We start from the raw sequence: 24,937 nt of genomic DNA on the forward strand, positions 1-24,937 counted from the left end.
AAAGCACATGGCAACAAAGGTGAAAGCACAAAAAATTCCAAGAAGCATTATTTGGAATTAAAATAGAATTATATAAAGTGTATTACAGTCTGTTCTATCATTTAAGAAGTAATAACATATTTATATATCTTTTATTACAGAGCAATAACCCAAAGAGAAGGAAGTCGATATTTAATCCATGTACAATATAAAGAAATAACAGAGCAGAAAAAACACTTTCCCATTCAACAACATTCTAAAGATGCTCTTTAATTAGACATTTAAGCATTAAACATTTCTCAGTAGTAGGTTAAACTACTCAATACAGTAATTTCAGTGCATTGTCCAAGCAGATGTGGAAATGCAAACACATTCAAGGGCTGTGTGGAAACCTCGTGTCAATCCCCTCACCTTCCTCAGCACAAACAGTTACAGAATTTCTGGCCTAGACCAATAACCAGCAAATCCTCCAACTGCTGGGAACACAACACTGTCACCTGTGGAAGTGGAAAACGCAGCCTGTGTGGATGTTCCTGTGAGCAGGGACTGATTTCTGGATATGGGAGGCCCCAGTTGATGTGAGTGAGAACAGCCACCATCATCCTCACCTGCACCTGCTGCTCAGGCTGACCCAGGTGAGTGTCACACCCTTGGGTGCTGCCACAGGAATACACCCCAAAAAACCACACCAAGAGTCACCTTTTCCACCATCATCTAAAGGAGAGGGAAGGAAATCTGTGCAAGGTTTTAAAAGGAGCTGGTCAAGGGTGGTGGCTGCACTGACACGGCCCATCCCCAAAATTCCATCAGAATCTTGGGGATTGCTGCTCTGTGGGGAGCAGAGGGGCTGCCAAACTAACAGTGGCAACAGCTCCCATGAGAAACAGGGCAGAGCAACAGGGAAAAGACTTCTACATCAGACAGATGTCTCCATCTCATCTCCAGGGAGCACAGGGAGCTGCCACCGGAATAAAATCCGGGAGCGAGAGATGTGCAGATGGGACTTGTCTCCTGCCATCCTGCTGCTATTTCATCCTGCTGCTATTTCCTGCAGACTGGGACTGCAAATCCCCCCCTGTGACTCTTCCATGAGGTGAATTGGCACATGGTTTTGGCAGCTCCAAGCCTGACAGACACTGGCCTGGGCAGGCCCCACGGGAGCCGCGCTCCCGAAACGCTGATCGGGGAAAATAAAAAAAGACAAAAAGGAAAAGGAGCTGAAGTGCTGGTGCTTTATGGTTTGCATCTAGGGGAGCCCCTCAGCCAGTGGGGAGTGCAGCCCAAGGAGCTCTGCCAGGTGAGGAGAGCTCTCCACTCTCCTTCTCCCTCTTCCATGTTTTCCTGGTTGAGCCTGAGGAACACCTGGAGTCACCTCCCTCCCTGGGCTACCACACATGGAAAGGTTCTGAAAGAGCACTTATCTGGGGCAAGAATCGAGTCTGTCCTCCATGGCCAGGGTGGTTGGTGCTTCAGAATGAGTGTCCAGAGACAGGGAATATCTGAGAATTAGGGATACCCAAACACCTGTGTGGTCCAGGAGATCTCTACTCTGCTATCAGCACATCTTGCCAAAGGAAAAGACAGGAAATCAGCTGAGAAACTGAAGATCACATTTAGGTTATCCCACAAAATCAGCATAAAAATAAAAACTTAAACCTGGTATTTACAGATTAACAAATAAAAATATGAAGTGGGACTATCTGAACTGCTATTAAAGTGACATTCAACAATTAACTGGAACCCTGATATGAGTGTAACATCCTCCCTCTTCCCTTCCTTTTTTGTTATAAAAACAGTATTTACATATTTTTACCTTTTTTTTTTTAAAGAGAACTGGTTGACATTATTGCTTGATCCTTTTTAGGAAAGACATTCCAATGAAGCAATTATTCCACATGCTGACAAAACACAGAATATACCACTTCAAGAGTGACAAAAGTTAACATTTTGTTCATCTAAAAATTATCTCCATCTGCCAGGTCAGCAGATCACATGTAAATACAAGCCAATCAAAAATACATTTTACAAAAAATAATCAAGTTTCCTTTTTCAATATGGCAGTAAACATGATTTGTTCTTCCACTCTCACCTTCCACAAATTCCATTCTAAATAGGAGCTTACTATTTGTTCACCAAAAAAAAAAAAATTGATTAAAATTATTATTTTCATAAACAAACACAAAGCCCAGCCAGACACAACTCCCAGAGGTGAACACCTACAGAGTCTGTTCCACAGCGAGGGGAATTCCCTGGATCACAGCACTCCCAAATATCTCTATTTTCCAAGACTTTCTGAAGTGCTGACCATGACCCAGGGGGGATCTCCTGGCAGGCAGGTCTGAAGTGCCACTGTCCCCCCTGACCTGACAGACACAGCTTTGTATTTGACTATGAACTGAAGCAGCTTTTCTCCACAAAACAGGAAGGCACCATGCACAGAGCAGTTGAGGCAGGAAGCAAACAGCAGCAACATGACATGGGGGTTTAGGTTCAGATGAGTTAAGGCTTCTGTTAAACTTCTTTATCTTCTCCTAGTTAGAATCACTGTCTGGAAAGGAAAACAGAAGGAAGGGTGTGAGATGGTCAGCTGGGACAGGAAAACCTTAAAATGTGTTTTCTGTTGTAGTGCCACCTTGGTTGTGTCTATTTAGTGCATTAAATGCTTAAGAGCCACCCAGAATTGTGCTGAAACCACACAAAGTTTTCAAACTTTGGGAAATCCCAACAGAGTGAGGTTATGAAAATCAAATTAAGTGCAGAGAAAAAGTGGAACTGTGACTGGGAGTGGAGGGGCACCAGTCCCTGACACCCCTGGTGCACAGGGCAGGGTAAAGGCAGTGTTGGTGGGGCCACAGTGGTGACACCAACACATCTAAGGAAATGTGAGTTTGTCACTGCACACCTGCACCCAGCACAGCCCCCCTTCCTACCCAAGTACCTTTTCAAACCTGATTCTCATAATGGCTCTGTCTCTTCTTTGATTTCAGCTCCTTCAGCCACTGAGGAGACTTTTCTTCTGACCTAAGACATAAAAAGAAAATACTCTTTATTCTTTCATTATTAAAACTCCTGACAGAAACAACAACAACAAAAAAAGGAATGTACAGCTTGTTGCATTATTTTTTCCTTCCACCAAGAAGAGCATGGGCCTTTTCCTGACACTGGGATTCTCTCACCTGTCCTCCTTTTCCACACTGGAGGGCAGCACTCTGCTGCCAGGAGTGCCGAGCTGTGCTTTGGGGGATTTGAAGAGCTGAGCAGAGCCAGTGTCACCAGAGCTCTCAGACTCCTGTCTTTTCCTCAGCTGGGCCTAAAGATAAAAATAAAGAAAGCCTTTTAAGCCAGCATCCAGGCTATTTTGTTTTTTTGGAATGCAGAACAGATCACTCCAGATTTATAAAAACACAACATGTTCTGAAATGAGAGTGGGGATTCCTTATAAAGCACCTGCAGGTACTGAACTGGTTTATCTCCCACCTACTGGGCTGTGCCTGAGCTCACCTTGAGAACAGAGTGATCCATCCCTGGGAACACAGGCAGTCTCTGGGCTTGCACTGAAGATGACCTTGGAGTGTGCTGGATCTTGTCTTCCTCCTCAGAATCCTCCTGTTGCATAGTTTTCTTCTCTTCTAATTTATTGTTAAAAAAAAAAAGAGGGGAAACCATGAGCTGGCTTTTCATCTCTACCCTGTTCAACATCTCTTCCTGCACTCAAGCAGGAATGAAGGGCAGTATTTAAAAAACACCTTTTACCAACTCCTGCCCTCGCACCCAGGCTGACCACAACCAGTTCTAGCTGAGGGGTTACCTGTGGAATCTTTGAACATCCAGCCATTATCTGATTCTTCTGTCAAGGAGAACCTGTTCTCCAGGTCCAGCCCTCTGCTCCTGCGCAGCGAGTGCGACGCAGGCGCCCGGCACCGGCGCTTCTTGCTCAGCTGCACCCGAGTCTTCAGAGCACTGGAGTCCAGGACAGCTGTGTGCTGCACAAACACACACCTGGGAATGAGCCCCAGCTCCTCCACAGTGAAATCCCACCCCACTTGATTGCATTCACCAATTAAAATGGATATTTGTCTGATTATTATTATTGTAGTCACTTAAAATCATATTAAAGAGAGTGCACGATGAGGACATGGTACTTTGTGGCTAACTGGGTGTAATCCTTTGATCTCTCCAGGCTGTGGATACCTGAGTTGCATGAATAATTTGCACTTAATTAATGTAAAAAAATAACTGCAATAATCAGGAGTTTAGTTCCTAGAGTGTTTTATGAATACAGGCCTTGCTAGCTGGTAGCAGCTGAAGGCAAATCCCAAGATTGGGATCTAAAAAGAACAACTACACAAAATTCCCTCGCAGAGCAGAGCTGCAGCTTCCCTGCCAGCCACAAACACTCAAAGCCACTCACCAGCAACAAGGACACTCCAAGTTTAGTGTCCCACTATTCAGAAACCTTCTATGATCAGTCATTTCCAGCACATCCAATAAACAGTAACATTTACAGAACAAAATAAGGAGCTGTAATTTACTTGCTTAAAGCAGTGTGCTGTTCCAGATTTGCCTGTAACCACCAAATATCCCTGAGCCTCCCCTTCTCCAGAAGATGTGGGTTTGCTCCTTTTTTCAAAAGATTTCAGGTCACAAATAAACTGCTAATCACACAGCATTTGCCAGCTGTGTGATGTTTGCCACTTAGAGCTATTCATGTTTTACAGAGACACCTTTAGTGGCCCAGCGACAAAACAAAACCTTCTGGAAGTGTTAAAACACTGTGTGGATGTGGCACTTGGGGACAAGGTAGTGGTGGCCTTGGCAGAGCTGGGGGAAGAGTTGGACTCAATGATCTTAGAGGGCTTTCCCAAATTAAACAAAGTTTTTGCAGCACTAGACATCATTAACTGTGTATGGCCAGAAAGTCCTGGTCTTACACCAACTGCAAGATTCTTCAATATAAAAAAAAAAAACCCTTTAAAATGCAACTGTGAGCTACTGTGGAAAGAAACCAATTGTAAATAAGAAAAACATTAGTGAAGGTTCTTACAGTCTTAAATCTGCACAGCAGTCACTGACTGTTTGTGTTATTTAATTATGCTTCCAATATTCATCCCTGGAAGTGTCCAAGGCCAGGCTGGATGGGGCTTGGAGAAAATCTGGTCTAGTGGAAGGCGTGGATGGGGGTGGAACTGGATGAGCTTTAAGATCCTTTCCAACCCAACCTGTCTGGGATTCCATGATTGATTATCCAAGGCCAACAGCTTTATGGAATCTCTCAGAACCTAAACACCACAGAGACTTAGAAGATCTGTAGTTTTGATCCTAAAGTTTTCAGACAGGAAAACAGCTGGGAAAATTCAGTGTGGGACAGGGCAAAACTGGTGGCAAAGTTTCCAGAAGGAACTGGGGAGAGCTTAACTGAGGGAACACACGATGGCAACTTACATCAATGAAGGAGAAATAGCTCTTGTCCTCAGAGAGTGTGTCCCCTGCAGGAGGCACATCAGTGCCATCAGTGGAGTCCATGTCTGTGCTGGAACGGTCCAGGCTGGTGCTCCTTTGCTCTTTGGAGAAGTCATGGTGCTCAGGCAGGGAGGGAGGCTCTGTCTGCGAGGACAGCGAGGACGGGTGGCTGCCCGCGGGCTGCTTCCGCCCCGACACCACCTCATTGTCCAGAGAGGGAGATTCTCCCACAAAGCTGCAAGGGGAGCAAATGGAATCTGTGAGATTTGGGGCAAACAGAGACCTGCAAGGCCAGGCTGGATCACACCTGGTCAGCAGGGGTTAAATAGAAGGGGAACAGGAAGTTAGAGTAGCAGCAGCAGGGTGTAGATGCTCTCCACTGGCACAGCCCTCACCCCTTGGATTCACAGGGTACTGGGGACTGGGATTCCACCCAGCCAGAGGAATTTTTCCTTCAGGAATGCTGGAGCTGAAGAGAGCTGGGCACCAGGGGGCAGCCTAAGGCAGGGCTCCATGGGCAGAGCTTCTCCTGCCTCACAAAGGAGGGCAGCAGCACCTGCTCTCCGGGGCTGGGATACTTCCAGTGTATTCCTAAAATTGCTCCCGTGGCCTGGACTGACAGGAATGAGCTGCACGGTCAGGGATGAAAGCTGGACACAGTTGTGTCTGCCTTTCCTTGAAATAGGAAGACTCTACTATCAGTAAAAAATGGGCTGTCTTGCTTCTAACTCTCAGTTTGAAAAAAAACAAAACCTAAAGGATTTAGCTCTGTTTTTTCTTTTTTTTTTTTTCCTCTTGATAAAAGTCTTTTGCCACTAAGCAGCATTTCTTGGGCACATATCTAGGAAAACTGTTCTAAACCTAAAAAACCCAGGTACATATCAATATATATGCATCCTTAAAGCAATAAACCTCAGTTTATTGCTTTATCAGTTATTTGGTACAGCAATCCCAGGAGAAAACCACTCAGGAGTTTCCTGCTGGATAACAGCATTCCATCAGCACCAGCACATGGTACAATGTCCAGTCTGGCAGAGCAGACACTGCCCAGAGGGTTTCCAGCACAGGAGCAGAGGGAATGCTGCTTCCCTCCCTCACCACTGGGCCCCAGGATAATTAAGAATGGCACTAATGAGCTCTGGGGGAAAGTTTTTGTTTAGGGGTTTTGCTTCAAATGACATTTGGTATCTGCAGCATTAGGCTTTAGAGGCATTGCAACATGGAAGAATGGAGAGAGGAGGGACAATCTGCAGGACCTTTCATGGAAATTGAAGTGTGTTTTGAATGGATCCTGTTGGATTTGAACATCTCCAAAACGTTTCTTCCCTGCTACACCCCAGGGCTGCAGCTGATACAATTCACTGAGGTTTTCAAAACTGAAATATCTCAGAGCAAGATGTGATAGAAATCCAGCTGAATTAGCACTGGTTGGTGGTTCCTCATTCCCAAACCTTCCCAATGGAATTTCCTTTGGAGTTTCTGCACAATTACAGCCCCATACACCAATCCCTATGGCACAGCTCATCCCCAAATGTGGGAGGGATTCCTGGAGTCCAAACCCAGTTATGTGCAGTGGATTCTTTCCAGTGAACAGCTAATTAGGGGGGAAATTCCCTTCAGAAAAATGAAACTGAAAACATACTTCCAGTTCTCATTACTGAGATATATCATGCACCTCTTTCTATTACTTCATTAAGATTTCAGGGTTTGTGAGCATATCCATGAGCTGCCCCTGATGCTCCACAGGTACATTTATAGACACTTCTCTGAGAAATCATCCCTCACATGGAGCACACAAACCCAGCAGGATGGTTATCACTATGGAAAATAAACTGACAGCAATCCTCACTTCCAACTGCAATTAAATTTAATTAGTTTTAGCAAGACAGTGTATAGAGGCCATAAAAAGGTGTTGTTTCAGCCTGTGAAATGAGGAGTCAGAGCTTCATGGCTCCACCACCTAAAACCAATTCCTTTCCTGTAAAAAACAATGATTTGCCTTATGAAGATTGTTCTAACCTAAAAGAGTTTTCTACAGTGCCAACTTGGAAAAGCTTATTCATGCACTTGAGAAAAACCAAAATAAAATATTTTAGATAAACTAAGAAAAATCCAATTAACAACTCCAAATGGGAGGAGATGGTTTCATCCCTGTCCATCCCAAGGAGTTACTGGCCAAAGCCCACTGGAACCAGCCCAGAGGAGTTCCTTATGCTAATTCCAGCAGTGACTCAGCTCTAGAAGAAAATACTCCTTCCTTCACCTTCCAAAAGCTCATCTAGGAAAAGGACAGTGTTCATCCTGTTGCCATGAAGTTATGGCTTTTGATTTCAGAATTCCCCTCCTCTCCCAGAGAAGCAGTGGAGTCACCATCCCTGGAAGTGTCCAAGCAGAGGTGGCACTGCTTGGTTTAATGGCCACAGTGGGATGCAGGTGAAGGCTGCACTCGGTCATCTTGGAGGTCTTTTCCAACCTTAAGGACTCTGTGATTCCATGAAGATGAGGTCATTCCCAGAAGCACTAATGGAACACTCCTAAAATAATCCCTCCATGGCTGCAGTAGTGGGAAATGCCCCAGCCTGGAGGTTCCCCCAGCACAGCAGGAGGCTGGGACACTGTTTGGTCCCTGCAGGATGTGACACCGTGGGGCTGGCAGTGGAAATGCTCCCAGGGAAGGCAGCCAGGCCAAACAGGAAAACTGAACCAGCAACATCTCCTGAGGGTTCCTGCCTCCAGCTGGGGTGAGGAGGAGGCACCAAAGGCAGAGCCCTGCTCAGAGCACCACAGCAAAGTGAGGAGAATGTCTGCACTGCTCCTGGCAGGGACTTCATCCAAAATAAACTGCAGACAAAATGCACGTTCAATACATTCCAGGAAGACTTCCATTATTTAGAAGTACATTAATCTCATTTCTCTTCAAGTGCCTGAATTAATACAGCAGTAATTCCCCTGCAATGAGCTGTAAGTCAAAATAAAGCAGCGCAATGGGGTGGCAAAACGCTGAAGAATCTCTACACTGTCACCCTTATACTGTAAAAAAGACAAAATCTAAACACTTCTTGCAGTGCAAACAAAATTCCAGCACATGGGATTAAGTCCAATCCTCCAGTGAACTGGAATGTTTAGGTGGAGCTGTTCTAATCAGGATGGATGGATTGAAATAACTCTCCAGTGCTGTCTGCTGTGAAGCTGAGACAAGCACCTTTGTTAAGAAACTGATCTCAGAAATGTCTGTACCATCCTGGAATCCAAGTTAATTTTACAGCAGCCTGGCTGTCACTGTTGGCACTCACTTGGCTGCTGAGCCTCGAGCTGGTCGTTACCCTGATTTCATAAGCAATAAAAATATTCATAACACACAGTTCTCAAGTGCAGAACAAACCAAATGTAATTGACTTTAATGTCTGCTCTAAGATCCCAACAAGTATAGCATTAAAAACCAGATAAAATGCTATTTTCATACCACACTGAGCAGACATGATACAAGTTCAGGGAAGATCAAGATGTAATTTACACAACAGGTGTGAACTATAAAAAACCTCACACTTTGCTGCTCTAGGTTTATTTCACTAAATCATTCTAAGAACAGAAAAGCATCAGCAATACTCAGTATCAGTTTCACTCAGCTGATATTCCATTTCATCCTCCACTTCACCACAAACAAAACACTTGAGAGTCTGAGATGTGGGCATGGAGAGATGCACCCTGAGTCACCCCACCTGAGCCCCAGAGGGATTTTGCCACTCTGCTATTCCAGAGGGATTTTGCCACTCACCCCACCTGGCAGTATTTTTAAAGGAAAGCCAATGACAGAAAATCAGACTTAAAAACAAAGAAAACAAATAGAAGTGTGTTAGAATGCTGGGGGACACAAGACAGATATGGACCTTGGACTTGGTTAACATAACAGATTTGATAACAGGATGCTCTGGCAAAAGCAAACAGAACTTTGAAAATTAGAGTACAAGAAGATTAAATTAAACAGGTTTACTGGAAAAAGAAATCTCATTAAACTTTGCAAGCAAGAGATGTAGTTATATGCATAAGTTTGTGTATGTGATTTTAACTTCATCATTGTAGTTCACCCACAGAAGTGTCCAACAACAGGGCTTGGAGCAACCTGCTCTAGCAGAAAGCGCCCCATGGCCGAGGGTTGGAATGAGAAGATCTTTAAGGCCATTCCAGCATGAAAGCACTCTGGGATGGTGGGACTGCAGCCTTCCCCCTCCTCCCCAGCTGAGGAGAGCCCTCACCTGTCGCCGCTGTGCCGCTGCTCGCTCCAGGTGCCGTACTGGCTGTCGGGCTCCTGCACCAGCGTGTCCGTGTCCTTCGCTCCCGGTGGCTGCCTGGAGAAGCATTGCCTCAGCTGGTCCTGCAAAAACACTTCCAGTCAGTGCTCCAGTCCCTGGCTGAGGCATGAACAGCTTTTACTGGCAATAATGGGTTGGAATTTGAGAGTTAAACTCGGCCGACTGGGAATGAACTGAAACGCGAAGAACGGCTGTGAAGTCGGAGCGACAATTCTCTGGGCAGTAATTCTCTGAGCAATAATTACAATCATTGCTTTCCTGGGCAAAGAAAGGATTCCAGAGGTTGGAGCTGACTCCCTGGTTTCAGGAACTCCATGCTGCTTTAATATTGCTCTTATCTCAGGTTGCACAGAGCTTCTCAAAGCACCTAGGCAAGCATAGGAATTGTGCTGGGAATGATATTTCATCTCCTCAAGCACAGCAGGCAAACATCAACTGCACTGCTCTTTTCCTGGGTTTAATAAAATGATCCTTTTTTTTTTCCCCCAAGCTTTCTTTGGAAGACATTCAAAATAAAATGCATAAATACATAAATAAATAAATAAATAAATAAGCACAAGGCCAGACACAAAAAGCCTTCTACAAACAGATGTAACATCCAAACCCAACACAGGACAGACCATGGTGGGTTGGCTTTGTTTTATTCTGACCTCTTCTCTCCTGACTGTTTTTATTCCATGGATCTGCTGCTCTCCTAAGAAGGAATGAGAGGATCCCAGGCCCTCAGCTTTCCAGAGAGAGAAGTGGGTCAGTGCTGGCACCCCAGATTTGCAGCACACCAATGTCAACCCAGCGCTGCAGTTGTGCAGAGCTATTCAGGGAGCTTCAAGAGCTCCTGAAATCCTACACTGGGAGCAGATAATTAACTGTTGGTCTCTTTCACCTTCATTACTCTGAGCAAATACAAACATGGCTTTCAGCTCCAGATCAGTTTTGCTTATCAAGATTTTATCTGACAGCAAATTACATGGTTTTCCACCTGCCCTTGGAAAATGCAAGGATTTTTTGCTCTTTGTAAGTACCCCCTGCCTCCAACTCCCTGAGCAGAACACGTGGCTGGACTAGAACACAACTCTTCAGGCAGCACATGCAAAGAAACAATAATTAGGAAATCCCACATTTAATATGTAGAATTCCTTCATATTATTGGGGTGGGGAAAAGAGATTGCATGTTTACTTGTTTCCTTAATTTTGTACACCTAAGGAATGCTGCCTTAAGACTATAAAACCATTAAGAATAATTCAGCAGTGCTGACACCTGGCTACTGAAGAAGTCCCACAATACTTCCAATTCTCATAATCAGTTCTTATTTCCCAGGGGCCACAGCCACTCTCCAGCCCTGTTGTGCTCTTTGCTGCTGACAAAGAGTGTGTGTTTTAATGCAAAGAAAATTAAAAAGGCTCCACCATTTACTCCAGCCATCACCATGCACCTCAAAGTAAAAGACCAAGTTAAATTCTGTTTGCAATTCTCAAGTCAAACAGGTTTGGTTTCTGAGTTACATGGAACAGACGTTTCCTGCTTTTCATACTCCAGATGTTCCTGCAGCCCCAGAACTCGCTGGTTATTACACTTTATGCAATCATAGGATCTTTAAGGTTGGAAAAAACCCTCACAAAGATGGAGTTCAACCTACCCTACATAGATATCTAAATAGAGACAAGTACATGAATGCCTGGAGGCGAGTTAAGCTCTTACATTTCCCAGTCCATGCCAGGTACAAGATTCCAAATGTGAGCCAGGCACACGCTGCTTCCAACACTGGAGACAGTCTGGTATTTCCTAGAAACCACAGGGCATTTCCTCCTGCTTGGCTTGGCTCTATGTTTTGCCTTCCACAAATTCCCTCTGCAGCTTCCCAATGCCATGACTTGCTGCAGGGAGTCCTGGGCTCAGCTCTCACCCAGTGGCCACAGCACCTTTGGCTGGCAGCTGCCCTTCTAGGAAAGGCACGAACAAATACCAGTGGCTCTTCTCACTTCCCTCCCAACTCTCCATGCTTATTCAGGGGATTATTTTCCACCTTGATGCTTATTATGAATTTTTATTCAATGCCAATCCCACATCATGAGTTACCCTATTCTTATAATCAATTTGTACAATGTTTTCAATTGGTTACAACTAAAGACCATTACCTCTACACATGGCACCATTTTATTTGCAATCACTCATGCTGTTTCTGCTAGAAATTAGACTCAAAAGCTTAGAAGCAGGAACAGCAGGAGCAGAGGAGCAGCTTTTGTCGTGCTGCAGTGGGGAGCCCTTGTTTACACAGCAGTGAGTTATCAGGGCCCCGGGGGCTGTGCACAGGGGTGTGGACAGCCCAGATAACAACGGCTCAGCAGCCACAGGGGTCAAGTTTGGATGCAAAGACACCACTGCTGTGAAGGCTCAGTAATACTTAACAACATTTTACACTGCTGCCCAGAATGACACCAGTAGCAGAGTTATTTCTGGGTGCTAAACCCAAAACAAGCCTGAAAAAGAAATAAAAGTACTGCTTCTGACGGCGCTGTGAAGTCAAGTTCAATACAACAAGCAAAGTCTAAATGTCAGGAATAAAACACTCCAAACTCTGGGAAATCTACAGTTCTCTGTGTTCTGAAGACTTTGTTATATTCAGAATCATTATTTCATTTTGCTTCTGGAGGAAGCTGCTTATTTCAAGATGATTGTGTCCTTCCCTGACAGACCCTTTCAACACATATTTTTTAAGGTGCCAAATGATTAATTGGAAAAAATAAATGCTCTCTAGGTACCAAGCAGAAAAATCAGGAGTGGGAAGAGGAGCTGATCCTCTCCTTGGCTGGTGGAGGAGGTGTTGGCTGGGGGCACCGAGAGCGGTGCAGAAAAGCAATTTATAGCCTGTGCAGCAGCTCAGAGGAGAGGGGGTGCTGAGGAAGGAAGTGACAACAAACCAGGAAGATTTTCCTTGCCAGAAGGTGATTATTAGCAAGAATGAAGAGTTTTAGCTTTTCTTTTCAAGATCTCTTTTCTATTATTGTCATCACACTCCTGAAAGACTCAAGGCAGTCAACACATGAAGCCAGGCAAGGTACAGACATTTCCTCCATAAACAGAATACTCAGGAAACTAGAAAACCAACAATTCCAAAGTAAAAAGCAGTAAAGAAGGGTCTGGTGTCTTTTTAGCACACAAGATAAACCCAAATTAGAACTTTTCTAATTTATGATGACAGAAAAATCTCCCAAATCAAATAAACCCCACAACTGATCCAGGTTTCAAACGCTGTAATTCTCCAAGCTTTGATGTTTAACTTCCCAATTCTTACACCTTGAGCTAGGGAAAAAAAATCTACTTAATTTTTCTATAAAATTAAGCAGCTGAGCTGTGTCCTGCTTTGCCTCTGGTTCTTCTAAAATGAGCCATTATGATTATGCCTCTTTCAGTCTTCCCTTGGAATTAAGCTGGGCTTGGCTACAATCCAGGGCTGATTACTCCTGCAATTTCCCGTTCCTGAAAACAACGCACACACAACATTGGTCCCACCAGCCCCAAAATTACCCCTAACTCTGGGTCAATGCAGACATTTATGTGCAAAACCCTCCTGCACTGATGGGAAATGAAGACCTGGCACAGGAGGAACACCAGCTCTGAGAGATCTCCTGAGTCAGAAGCTGCACAGACAGTTTCAAAAATATCTTTGTTTGCCAAGGAGCCCGAGACATCAGCCAGCCAAAGTGACAGCCCACAGCTTGAGTGTGAATGTTCAGAGCTAAATTCCACTGGCATGGGTTGGATATGAAGAGGAACTGCACAATGGAAGGAAGTTTTGACCATCTGCCTTGTTAATATACAACTCTGAGAAAAAATGGTGCTGAGTTCTTGAAAAGGGCAGCTTTTTCTTTTTTTTTTTCCCATTTTTCCCCTCTGCTTACCTTCATTAAAGAAGAAAAAAATGTGGTCAAATTGCCCCTTAAGTGTGACACTGCATTTTAGCAGAGCTCACAAGTTCTTACAAATCCCAAAAAGTATTCCAGCTGTTCCCCTGCAGCATGCCAGGAAGACAGCAACAGACCCCCACCTATTCATATCTTATGATATTATTTTGTAGTTGACTCTGCTTTGAATGGGATGCTAGTCTTGATGAGCACAAGAAGTCCCTTACAACCTAAATTATTCTACAATTACTCTAAGAATTTGAAGTACTAAGAGGTGAATGATATATTTTGGAACACTAACAGAATTATCAGAACATGACATCAGATTGAAACCAATCAACACTGAAAACCCCACCAGAATAAGAGGGCTTAAGGGTCACAGCCCATGGATTTTAATTTGGAAGTACCCAAATGCCAAGATAGCAAGTGGGAAGAGGATTCCAGGATTTCCATCTGTACTTACTATCCATCCAATGAATGCTGCCCATAAGGAGTAAGTCATGGCTCCAGCTCCTCTTAATTCCCAGCAATCAGGTGGGATTCAGACTGGTGAGATCAGCCAACTCCTGCTTTAATTAACTGCTGAATGGAGTCAGTGCCTAGGGGAATGCTCCAGGCTGAGGCAGCACCTTCTGCCCCCACCCTCCCTGCTGCAGCCCCAGATAAAGAGTTCCAGGAACTGCCCAGCTGAGCTCAGGGATGGTTCCAGACCTCCAGCATGAGGGAAGGCTCCCCAGCCCTCCCCAACACCCCTGCCAGCACAACAGCCGCAAACAGGAGAGCACTGCCCCATCCCTGGAGACCAGCCCCAAGAGCAGGGACAGAATTGAGGGAATTATTCCATCTCAGACTCTCCAGAGCTTTCCAGCCTGACCCAGCCACCTCCAGGGTGTCAGCAGCTAAGGAGATGGCAGTGAGTGGCTGTGGAGTCTGCTCAGGTGGAGCATCCCTCTGGGGACTGTCCAGCTTGGGGGTCCCAGCACAGGGAGGATGTGGAGATGTTGCTGTGAGTCCAGAGGAGGCTGTGAAGATGATTAGAGGGATGGAGCAGCTCTCCCATAAGGAAAGGCAGAGAAATGGGGCTGCTCAGCCTGGAGAAGAGAAGGCTCCAGGGAGACTTTACTATGGCCTGCAGTATCTAAAGGGGCTCCAAGAGAGCTGGGGAGGGACTTTGGACAAGGGGGAATGGCTTCCCACTGACAGAGAGCAGCTTCAGATTCATGTCAGGAAGAAATGCTTCCCTGCCCAGGGCAGCTGTGGCTGCCCCATCCCTGGAAGTGTCCCAGGCCAGGCTGGACAGGGCTTGGAGCAGCCTGGGATGGTGGGAGGTGTCCCTGCTCATGGCAGGGGCTGGAATGGGATGAGCTTAGCACAAGCTGGTTTTATATGAAAAACTGGAGCTGCTGCTGCTGCTGAATGCACAAACAGTGCCTGGAGAAACACACGTGTGCCCCATGTGACTGTGAGCACTCACACAGCACATTCAGCTCTCTCAGATCCTAAGGAGCTCCACTGCTCTGCTCAAAAATCCTTTAAATAATGGATGTTTCCCTCTCCCATGGGCAGTGGAGTACGTTCCAGTCCCACAGTACCAAGCATCTCATAAATGCCATCAGGCCTGACAGCCTCCCTGTTGCTATGCAACCCTGGGCTGCCTTTCCATCTGAGTTTTGCCTGCCTCTTCCACAGGGATATGATACCCAACCACCAATTACATCCCTGATTCTAAAGCCTGACAGCATTTCCCTTACGAAACAGGAGTTGTTTTTACAGGGTGACTGGTCTAATTCTCCCCCTTTTCACTGCTTCCCCATTGCTGCACAGGACTGAACCCCAACCCTTTCCCCCTGGAAAGGAACAGCAAAAATTACAGATGTACTAAAGGAGCTCCAAGAGAGCTGGGGAGGGACTTTGGACAAGGATGTGGAAGGGAATGGTTTTAAACTGGCATAGGGCAGGTTTGGATCAGATATTAGAAGACATTCTTGTCTGTGAGGGTGGTGGAGCCCTGGCACAGGCTGCAGCACCAAAGAGAGACCCAAAGTCTACCCTGCATGGATTCTGGCCACAGCAGAGAACATGGGCAGAGGAATGCAGATGAAGCTGGTTATGCCAGGGATCTGGTTATGACCATGCAGTGCCATCAGCTCCCTGCTCCTGCAGGGACTCCTGGTGCTGTTCTCCTCCTCATTCCACAGAGGATTTCAAAGACATTTGAGAGTTTGTCACTTTTTCTACTCTGCAAATGGAGCTGCTCTGCCTGGCTGTGAACACTCACCACACACAGGTCAGGTGGTTCAGGGCAAGGCTGAAGATGGAGCAGAGGTTGACCCGATGTGCAAAAAGCAGACGAAAATCTAATTCTAAATATAAGCCCTGCTAGGGCTGAGTGAGCCACAACAGCACTTCCTCTGAAAGGTGGGAACACACAACACCACAGCACAGCAGAGGAACTAGCTGGGAACATCTTTAAAACCTCTCCTACACCATCAGATTAAATTTCCTTTTCAGCCTGAGGCAGCCAAGCTGATAAGGAATGAAGCCCTAAGAAAGCCAAGGTAGCAGGAAGGAGCCAGAGGCTGGGTCAGGAAGATCCTGAGCAGTGAGAGGGAATCCAGGCTCTCCCCAGGGCACGTGTAACTCCCATCAGAGTTAATAAAACCTGGAACAGCATCCCTCGACTTCAACACTGCAGGAGGCACACGCCAGAATAAGGCAATTTCATTCTGGGATGCCAAGGAGGGGATAGATTTGGTTTTTTTCAAAAGCTGCATAGTTGAAATCAACACCTCCTACTCCAAATGCTGCATTTCACAGCTCTTCTACACAGTTAACGTCTCTCCACATGAGACACAAGTTAAACTTCAAACAAACATTCCTGGGAAAAAAGCTCTCCTTAGCTTAAAGCCTGGAATTAAAGATGTAGAGAAAGTGATAGGATTTCCTGACAACAAGTGAATTACAAACATGCTCGTTTCAACACACAGCTCAGGAGATGTTTTAGGAGACTGCAGTCAAAACACACACACAGTCACCCCCCAGTCAATGCCAGGAGTGTTTCCAAAACTTTCACAATATTACCAATTTCAATAAAAATGGATTGCCAGGATAGGGAGGCTGTGAGGTTGGGAGGCCCTGGCACAGGGTGCCCAGGGAAGCTGTGGCTGCCCCTGGAAGTGTCCAAAGCCAGGCTGGAAAAACCTGGGATACTGCAAGGTGTCCCAGCCCATGGCAGGGGGTGTGACTGGGTTATTTTAAGCCCCCTTTCAACCCAAATTCTTCTGGGAATCTATGATTCTAAGGCTTGCATTCAGAGAAGTTTTTGTATGATACAATTTATTTCCCCTGAAAGCTGTCACTTACAGCTTAAAAAAAAAGGCAGCAAGATGGATGAACAGAAAATATCAGCTCTAAATCTATTTATGCTATTTTCTTCTTGTTTAAGAGCAGGGTGAAAATCAACTCCTTGCAATCAGCAGAAATGAAATCACAGAGTAAAGTCGTTTAAATAATTATTCCTGCCAAAATAATGAGAGAATAACAAAGGCAGCCACCAAAAGCCCATCACTATGGGTTTCTGGCCCAGATTTATCTGCCAGCTACGTTCATGGCCTGTTAAACCAAAGAGAAGTTATTAAGAATGAAAAAGCAGGAACTGTTTCAGCACTGGCCCTTGTATCTTCATTAATTAAACTGAACAGCTTCACTCCTCCCCCCATCCCCAAACAAGACAAACAACTCATTTTTAAAGCCTGCTTGCTGCAAACTTGCTTCCCCCTACCCTAACAGCTCCCTGGGAATTTAAAGATTAAATTTAAAGATTAAAATTCCATTTACTGATAGTACCCAAATATTATTTTTGAGAACAACTCACTGTGTTCTCAGTGAATATTAGGGCAGAACAATCCAGCAGAACTATTCACCGTTGGGCCTGTACCTATTCCAAGTTCAGAATCAAAGTGCCAACTTGTAGTAATTTCTCTTTACAAATTTGTTGAAGGATGTTCACCACAAAGGACAAACATTTTGCAGATAGATTAGGGTACAACATAAGAGGCACTGCAGATCAAAGGTCTTTTCTAAGCAGAGACACAGTTCAGGTGCATGCAGGTGTGGAACTCAAACAAGGGCCCTGTCCTGCTCCAGAAAGGGATCCTGGATGGGAAAAGGCAGAGTCCATCAGCTTTCCCCAGCAACAAGCTGTACAAGCTTAGAATGAAACATCTGGGAAGATCAGAAAAACTAGGATGGGAATTTCAGCCTCTAGCAGGGAAAGGGCTGTGGGGTGCAACAAAAACCCTCAAAAGGACTAAGTGTCCTCCCAGCACATCTGGGACACATGCATCAAACAAACCACTCCACTTCCACCTTTATTTTGGAATTAAAAACTGAATCCAAACTAAGTCCAAGATGAATTTTGAATGAAAACAACATTTTCTTTGACTGCCCAGAACACCAAAAGCAAACCACTCCTAAATGCACTTTGGTGTTATTTTTAGCATGCATCAGAGCAATTTAGGTAAAACACATCGACCACTCTCAGCCCCAGAATTCATCTTTCCTGTTCTGTGTGAAATACCTCTGAGGTTTTCCATGACTTTTTTTAGCAGTGTAAGTGGAGCCAAGGGAATCAAACAGCTTGCCCTGGTTTTATTGTATGGCAACAAACCTCGAGACCTAGAACAGTGCTGGCTGTGAAACCAGATCTCACACCTATAATAGAACCATGACCCACAGACCCTGATTAAATCTGAGGCCATGTTTAATGCATGTATCTCTGCTCCTCTTACAAAGACACCAAGCTGATGACATGAGATGAAAATGGACAATTACCTCCATCAAAATAAAAAGAAAAAATCAGCTTCTATTTAAAAGGTCTCACTGCAAAGCAAAAACTTCTGCAAGCTCAGCTACGGATTTGCAGATGTGAGGGTGAAGGAGTTTACTCACACTGACTTAAATTGTGCTGCCTGAGTTGAATTTGGAGAGCTTTCTGTGCTTTGTATGATGCCAAGTTCTCCCTCCAGGGAAGGGAGCTGGAAGCCCCTGGCTGTGTCAGGCAAGAGTTCATGGGCATGGCTGCTCCTTCTTTAAAACTCCACCAGCCGTGAGTGACTGCTCTACACTACAGCCCCAAAGCTGCACAGAAATCAGTTTACATGAATTACACACTTTTTACTCATTCCATAGTTTTTTCTAGCACAATGTCAGTAGCTCCAAGGACTAAGACAGGACCCTGTTGCAAAAAAGCTAAAAAATACCAGCTCCAGGTCTGTATTCAGCAGTCATTTGCCACAGACACAATGGCACCAACCACAAACTTCTTGGAGTGCTCAGACCTTAAGTTTGAGCCCAAGTGAAACCAAATTCCCACACAAAGCCAAGCACAAGCAGAATTGCTGCTGAAACAGAGTAACAGCAGCTCCAGCACTGTCACCAGTGACTTAAGTGAAAAGGTCACCCTGTGTCTCCTCATTTCTGCTCAGTAAGCAGTGCTGTGTAGGACAGCAGAACATTTGTCCTCTGCAGGTTTCACATTCCCATTTTTCAGCCTTCTTCTACACAAGTTGTTCCTTCAGATGATTCCAATAAATCTAAACCACCAGCTTAAAAAAAATCCAAGAGAACTTCACCATGCTAACACTGTAACAGTGGTTACCAAATATTTTCTTCTTCATTCTTTTGTGCTTACTTGACACTATTTTCTTTCCCAGTCTGTCCAAACAGGACATGGATAGCAAGCTGGGACAGAAATGCTCTACCCAGTGCTGATAGAGAGCAGTGGAAAGAGCCACATTCAAACACCACACCTGCCCAAGGAATGCAGCGTCACCTGTGCTCATTCCCTGAGCAAACCCTGCCAGAGCTGCCTGTGTTTACACTTCACAATGAGTAACTGTTTTGTTTAATAATAATAATAATAAAAAACATTTTAGCCACTTCAGAGAGTTTGGATTTACCCACATGTTGGCACCAAGGCTTGGGGCCCCTTTCCACACAACTCAACCACAGTCACTGGTCAAACATGGGGCTTAAATCACCAGTTTCAGCTCCTCTCCATGAAATAAAAAGAATAAAACAGATTTGCTTTCCTTTCACTCCCTATCTCCCCAAACCTTTGCTGCTTTGCAGATGTGACAGAACTAGAATTGGGGGTGTCAATAATGGCCAGGAAGGTCATGGCACCTGCAGCCCTCAAGAAACCAGCCTCTTCTCCACCTCTTTGCCATGCCATGGAATACAGACAGTCCTTCCTGAAAATAACCTGGAGACTAATGGAAAAGGGAGGGGAAAGGGCTCTGCCTGGCACAGAGCTGTGGAGAACCAAGAGCTCTTCACCTTTCTTTTGCTCCCAGGAAGTGCACCCTATCTCTGCCACACCACAGCCCTCACAAGCCACATTGACCTTATTGCTTCTATGGCATGACAAAGTAGGAAGCACTCTGAGAAAAAAACACCTATTTCTCAATAAAAGAAGGCAATAATGATCATTTATGTTGCCTGCACAGTGACAGCACTTCACTCTTCTTACAAATTTAGCTTCAGGCATTTTTTACTAGAAAATCACAAATACTGAAGCACATCCAAAGCCACGCTGGCCTGTGCTGGGGATGGTGCAACACCAGCCCAGTTTCAGCCTAACTCTCTAATTTCAGACCAATACGTGTCCTATCTTACTGTCTTGCTTCAAAATCAACCACATTGTTCCCATTCCCCAAACCTTGATTCCCTGGGCAAATGAAAACATCCACCTGTGCTGCAGGAAGAAAGCAGCTGGGAGCAGACAGACAGACAGCACTATCTGGAGGTGTTTTGGGGGCTGTTTTTAGATGGAAAAGCAGACAGGAGGGAGGTTTTGTGAGGAGAAAAAACGCTGCAACAAACCCGAGGGTTTGCACTGAATTTTTTCCCTTGAGGGTCTCAAAAAGGTGCTTACAAGCTCGGGGGGCTCTGAGCTGGGCTGCCTCTTCCTCAGAGAGGAAAATCTCTGCTGACTCCGCACTGAAAACCTTCGGAAGGACTCTCTGCTCCGGGATGCAAAGTGCCTGAAGGAAGAGGTTCTCTTGAAAGGAGTCCTGGTGCCACCTTCCCCTCCACTCCGCTCATGAGCCACCGCAGTAGTGACTAAATTTAGTGCTTCCTGCAAGGATCTCCGCACTGTGCCCATCCACTGGGTCATGTGAGTTTGTGCCACTGTCAGTTTGTCTCCAAGGTAATCCATTTTTTTTTTTCCAGCAGAGATGAAATATCAATATTCAGTAGCAATTAAAATATATTCTCCTTAACAACCCCGATTTATTTTGCGAAAAGTGATTCCGTGTATAAAATATTTCCTGCTAAGGAAAACAGCATTGCACTATCACCCTCAGCATATTCCTAAAATTAAATAACCAAAGATGTGAGGGGGGAGATTGGCATTTGTCAAGTAGGAAAAAATAAAAGACTTTTCCTACTTACAATCAGCTTTGCAGAGTTCCATCAAAATATGTTTAATTCAGCCCCGTTAAAGAGATAAATCAATGCTTAAATCCTGACACAGTCACTTGAAACGAGTCCATTTGCAAGCAGAGAATCAGGTTTTCACTCTCTCATTTCAGAGCAGGAAAAGCAACTCCCTTTTTAAGCCAAGTTTTTGTTCTGCTGTAAATATCAGAAGAATAAAACAATTCTTATTCTCCTGGCTCGGCCACTCGACAGGTGAGAGTACACTGACCAAAGTTCTGGTGCTCCTATACAATCCATTTAGCAGCAAATCGATTAGATCTTCTAAACAATAAATCCAGCTTCTCCTCAGAAAACTCTGCAGCAGGGTGTCAGCAGCAGAATCCCCTCCTCACCATCCTTGCTGCCTCCGGAGCCATCCTGGAGCTCTCCCTGGCAGAACTGCGGAGCGCGGCCGGGGGAGGCTCAAGGGGAAGCGTGTCCAGCCCTCCCCGCGGGGCTGCTCAGAGCCTGCCAAAAGAGCTGCTGGATGGATGACATCAGCTCCTCTGCTTCCAGGGACAAACGCAGGGACTGTCCCCACTGCTCCTGTGCTCACATGGCTCTGGATACACAGCTGTTTGCAGCCCGGTGCCTCCCAGGCAGGCTCTGCCACACTCCCGGCTAAGGCACACGAGGTTACGAGCAGGAGAACGCTGCTGCTGCTGCTGCTGCTGCCGCCTCTGGAATGCTGAACCCTCCTCTCTGTCCCTGTGCTCCGGGGAGGAAACAATGAGGAGGTGACCAGCCGCAGAGGTCTGCCCGAGGAAGGATCTGGGCTGGGCTTTATTATAGTACAGGCAGGGTTCCCATGGCAACGCAGGGAACAGCATCTGCTGGCTCTGGAGCAGGCAGGAGTTGCACAGATCTATTGGAATGATTCATAGTTTGCATACGTCACGTGGACTTACTGATTTTAACCCTTCCTGGGGAACGTGGCTCTGCCAGGGAATGTCTCACCCCCACACCAGAAGATTCCCCCTGGGAATCCTACACCTACACCCTCGTCCTGCTGCTTACCAGACACCTGGGCAGTGCCAGCACCTGTACCTGGTTCACTGGGCCATTCATGGCCTCAAAGAGGACATATCCCAGTTAGTGACTGCTATCAGCACAGGATAATGATTAAGCCAGAGGCTCAAACCAAAGCTGAACAGGTCTGACCACTGGAAGCTGGTTTTTTCCACTTTTCTACACCATTCCCTGTTGTGAGGAACAGCTCCATGTCCTTCCTAAGCTCTGCTCCCTCCCCAGCTGCTGGGAGACCACAGGGTTGGTACCACAAACCCAAAATGATTGAGGGTAATGAGAGGACCCCAGGTATGACCAGCCATGGAATCTTGGGAACAGCCTACTTGGGAGGACAGCAGGAATAAAAGCTTTGAGTTTAAATCAGTAAATCTCAGTTTATGACGTAAGTTTGGACTTAAAAGTCCAAAGTCAAGCTGTGACTAGTTCAGGAGCAAGGGGAAAGAGGCAAGACAGGCACGTTGGGAGCTGCTCGCTCTCTTGTTTGTTCAAGGGGGTTTGTGGCTGTTGCTTAATTTGCCATACAAAGTACCATGAACTTGCATCACCCTCTGCTCCTCTGAACTATCCAGGAAGAGATTCAATGGAACAAAGAATTTCTAGATAACATTTGATGCAATGGCTCTTGCGTAAGGTTCACTGTATCAGAAATGTGCCTTGCAGACACACATGAACCCAAGATACCCTGAGGAAACTGGGTGCCTTCCCTTTTAATCCCTGTTTTTAGGAGCTCAGCTCCACCGACCTGTAACTTATCTCCAGGAAAAACTTCAGTGACAACTATGTAGCATTCCCTAACTTATCCTCATTCCTGAAGGTGTTTGTTTTGAATGTTTGCAAATTAGCAGCTTTATAAAAACCCTCAGTAATCAAAGAAAATCCAGCCAACAGAAAAAAAATCCTTTTTTTCCCCCCTCAAACAACTCTTCTCCTAAAGAGTTGCAGGGTTATTTTTGTATGGAAATGGAAAGAGATAGTTTTGACCAGATTCCCCAAGAGCAGGGTGTTCCTTACATTTGTAAAGAAATAGGAAAAAAAATTATCTACCTGAGTTATGGATAACGCTTCACAAACGATGGAGATCCTGCATCCAAGGCTGGAATTTAAGACTTACTGCACATTTTCATGCTGTTAAATTTAAGTGTGATATTTCAAACATCTGTGCCTTTGCAAGTGCAGCTCTGTGCCTGGTGCAGTGCAGGGACTGTGCACGGGGCACTCTGCCATTCCAGAGGGTTTCAGGCTCCATCTGATGCAGGAACCCCTGAAATAGCAGCCCAAGAGCTCTGCCTGGAGATGCCATGTGAGTTAGTCAGCAGTTCCTTCACCTCACCAGGATGGGCAGAGCAGAACATAAATTTAACTCCCCATCTGGAATATCACCTGGGGCAAACAGGGGGAGAGGCAGAGCCAGATTTCACCCAGGATGCAGAGAGCAAAATGTTCCTACAGCTCACTGCAAGGACTCCTCACATGTGCATGGAACTTGAAGGATCTGAAAATGCTCTACAGAATATATTCCACTTTTTTATTATAACTCCCCTGAAAAAGAATGTTATACCAAATATACAATTTTTGTCCTCAGAAGATTGGAAAACTGCTGACTTGAGTCCTTCTGCAATACTAAATTTAGGATCTTCTGGCACCACATGAACACACTGCTGGGTATTGAAGCATCTAAATTACTGCTTAGATTCACACCTCAATTAACATCAGGGCAAAATGCTTTGGAGAACAAACCAGATGCACCTTCACCATCAAATTCAAATAGTCTGAGATTTTTCCAGCACTTCAGCTAAACTTGCAGGGGAGTAGAACAAGATGAGCTTTAAAGTCCTTTCTCTTGGAGGCCATGGGCACCTTCCACCATCCCAGGTTGCTCCAAGCTTCATTCAGCCCAGCCTTGGACACTTCCAGGGATCCAGGGGCATCCACAGCTTCTCTGAGCACCCTCTGCCAGGGCCTCACCACCCTCCCAGGGAAGGATTCTCTAACTGGCCCCCAGCCCAGCAGTCCTGGCTGCGTGAGGGTTTGTTCCTGAACAAGAACAGCACAAGATGATATTCTGCCCTTGACAAATCTGAGTGATTATCTCACTCTGGGGCTGTGAGGAATCTGCAGCTCCAGAAAACAGAGCACATACACACAGCTACCCAAACTGCATGACTAATTACCTCAGTATAAATGGGACCTCGTTATTCAAACATTGCTGGATACTTCCATTATTAACATCTATTCCACCTACAGCTCAAAACCACAACCCTGCACAAAGGCCTAACAACCCTTGTTTCTCCCCTTATTCAGTAGAAAACAAAATTCCACGGTTACATTATATTTTCCAAAAGCCTCTTACAGCTCATTTAGAGCTTCACCTGCTCTCAAACACATGTAATTATGTTAATGACTCTGTGGGATTGCAAGGTCAATTTAAAGAAGGCCTGCAAGCAGCAGAGCACAGAACACACAGCCCAGGTAGGGCAGGGACTTGCAGCCTCTCTACTGGGTGTGAATCCTTCCAGCCCAGGGGGGTCCCCTGCCATCAGCTCCACCCCAGCACCATGGAATGGAGAAGGAAACCCAGCTGAAGACCCACCAAAACACCTGGGAGAAGTTTTCACCTCAACTGGGTCCCCTGAAAGATCCTGTGATAGCAAAGCAGATGGGACAGAAGGATGGGCAACCTCAGTCTGGACTAAGTGTGACAACAGTTTCTGCTCGTCCCATGTTGCAACCTCAGTCAGGAATTCACTCCCTGATGGGTTCCTCCTATCACC

The 24,937-nt window shown here is 45.6% G+C and overlaps 1 protein-coding gene across 4 annotated transcripts in view; it reads right to left on the reverse strand.

Moving 5' to 3' along the window:
* Positions 1-117: 117 nt before the first annotated feature.
* The window catches only part of KIAA1671 (KIAA1671 ortholog), a 64,978-nt gene continuing 40,158 nt past the window's right edge, over positions 118-24,937 (reverse strand). For 2 of the 4 annotated variants that reach the window (XM_030231115.2, XM_009092394.4), the window contains 7 exons: positions 9,693-9,811; positions 5,422-5,674; positions 3,788-3,962; positions 3,481-3,608; positions 3,156-3,289; positions 2,918-3,000; positions 118-2,527 (listed from right to left, as the gene is read on the reverse strand). In XM_030231115.2, coding sequence (XP_030086975.2) covers positions 2,922-3,000; positions 3,156-3,289; positions 3,481-3,608; positions 3,788-3,962; positions 5,422-5,674; positions 9,693-9,811 — 888 coding nt within the window. In that variant the 3' untranslated portion in view covers positions 118-2,527; positions 2,918-2,921. Of the gene's footprint in view, positions 2,528-2,917; positions 3,001-3,155; positions 3,290-3,480; positions 3,609-3,787; positions 3,963-5,421; positions 5,675-9,692; positions 9,812-14,115; positions 14,293-20,589; positions 21,061-24,937 lie in introns of those variants that run through there. The other 2 variants (XM_018916634.3, XM_009092395.4) reach the window with 2 other exon arrangements.

This window comes from Serinus canaria, chromosome 15, assembly GCF_022539315.1.
Source record: "Serinus canaria isolate serCan28SL12 chromosome 15, serCan2020, whole genome shotgun sequence".
Taxonomy (NCBI): Eukaryota; Metazoa; Chordata; class Aves; order Passeriformes; family Fringillidae; genus Serinus; species Serinus canaria.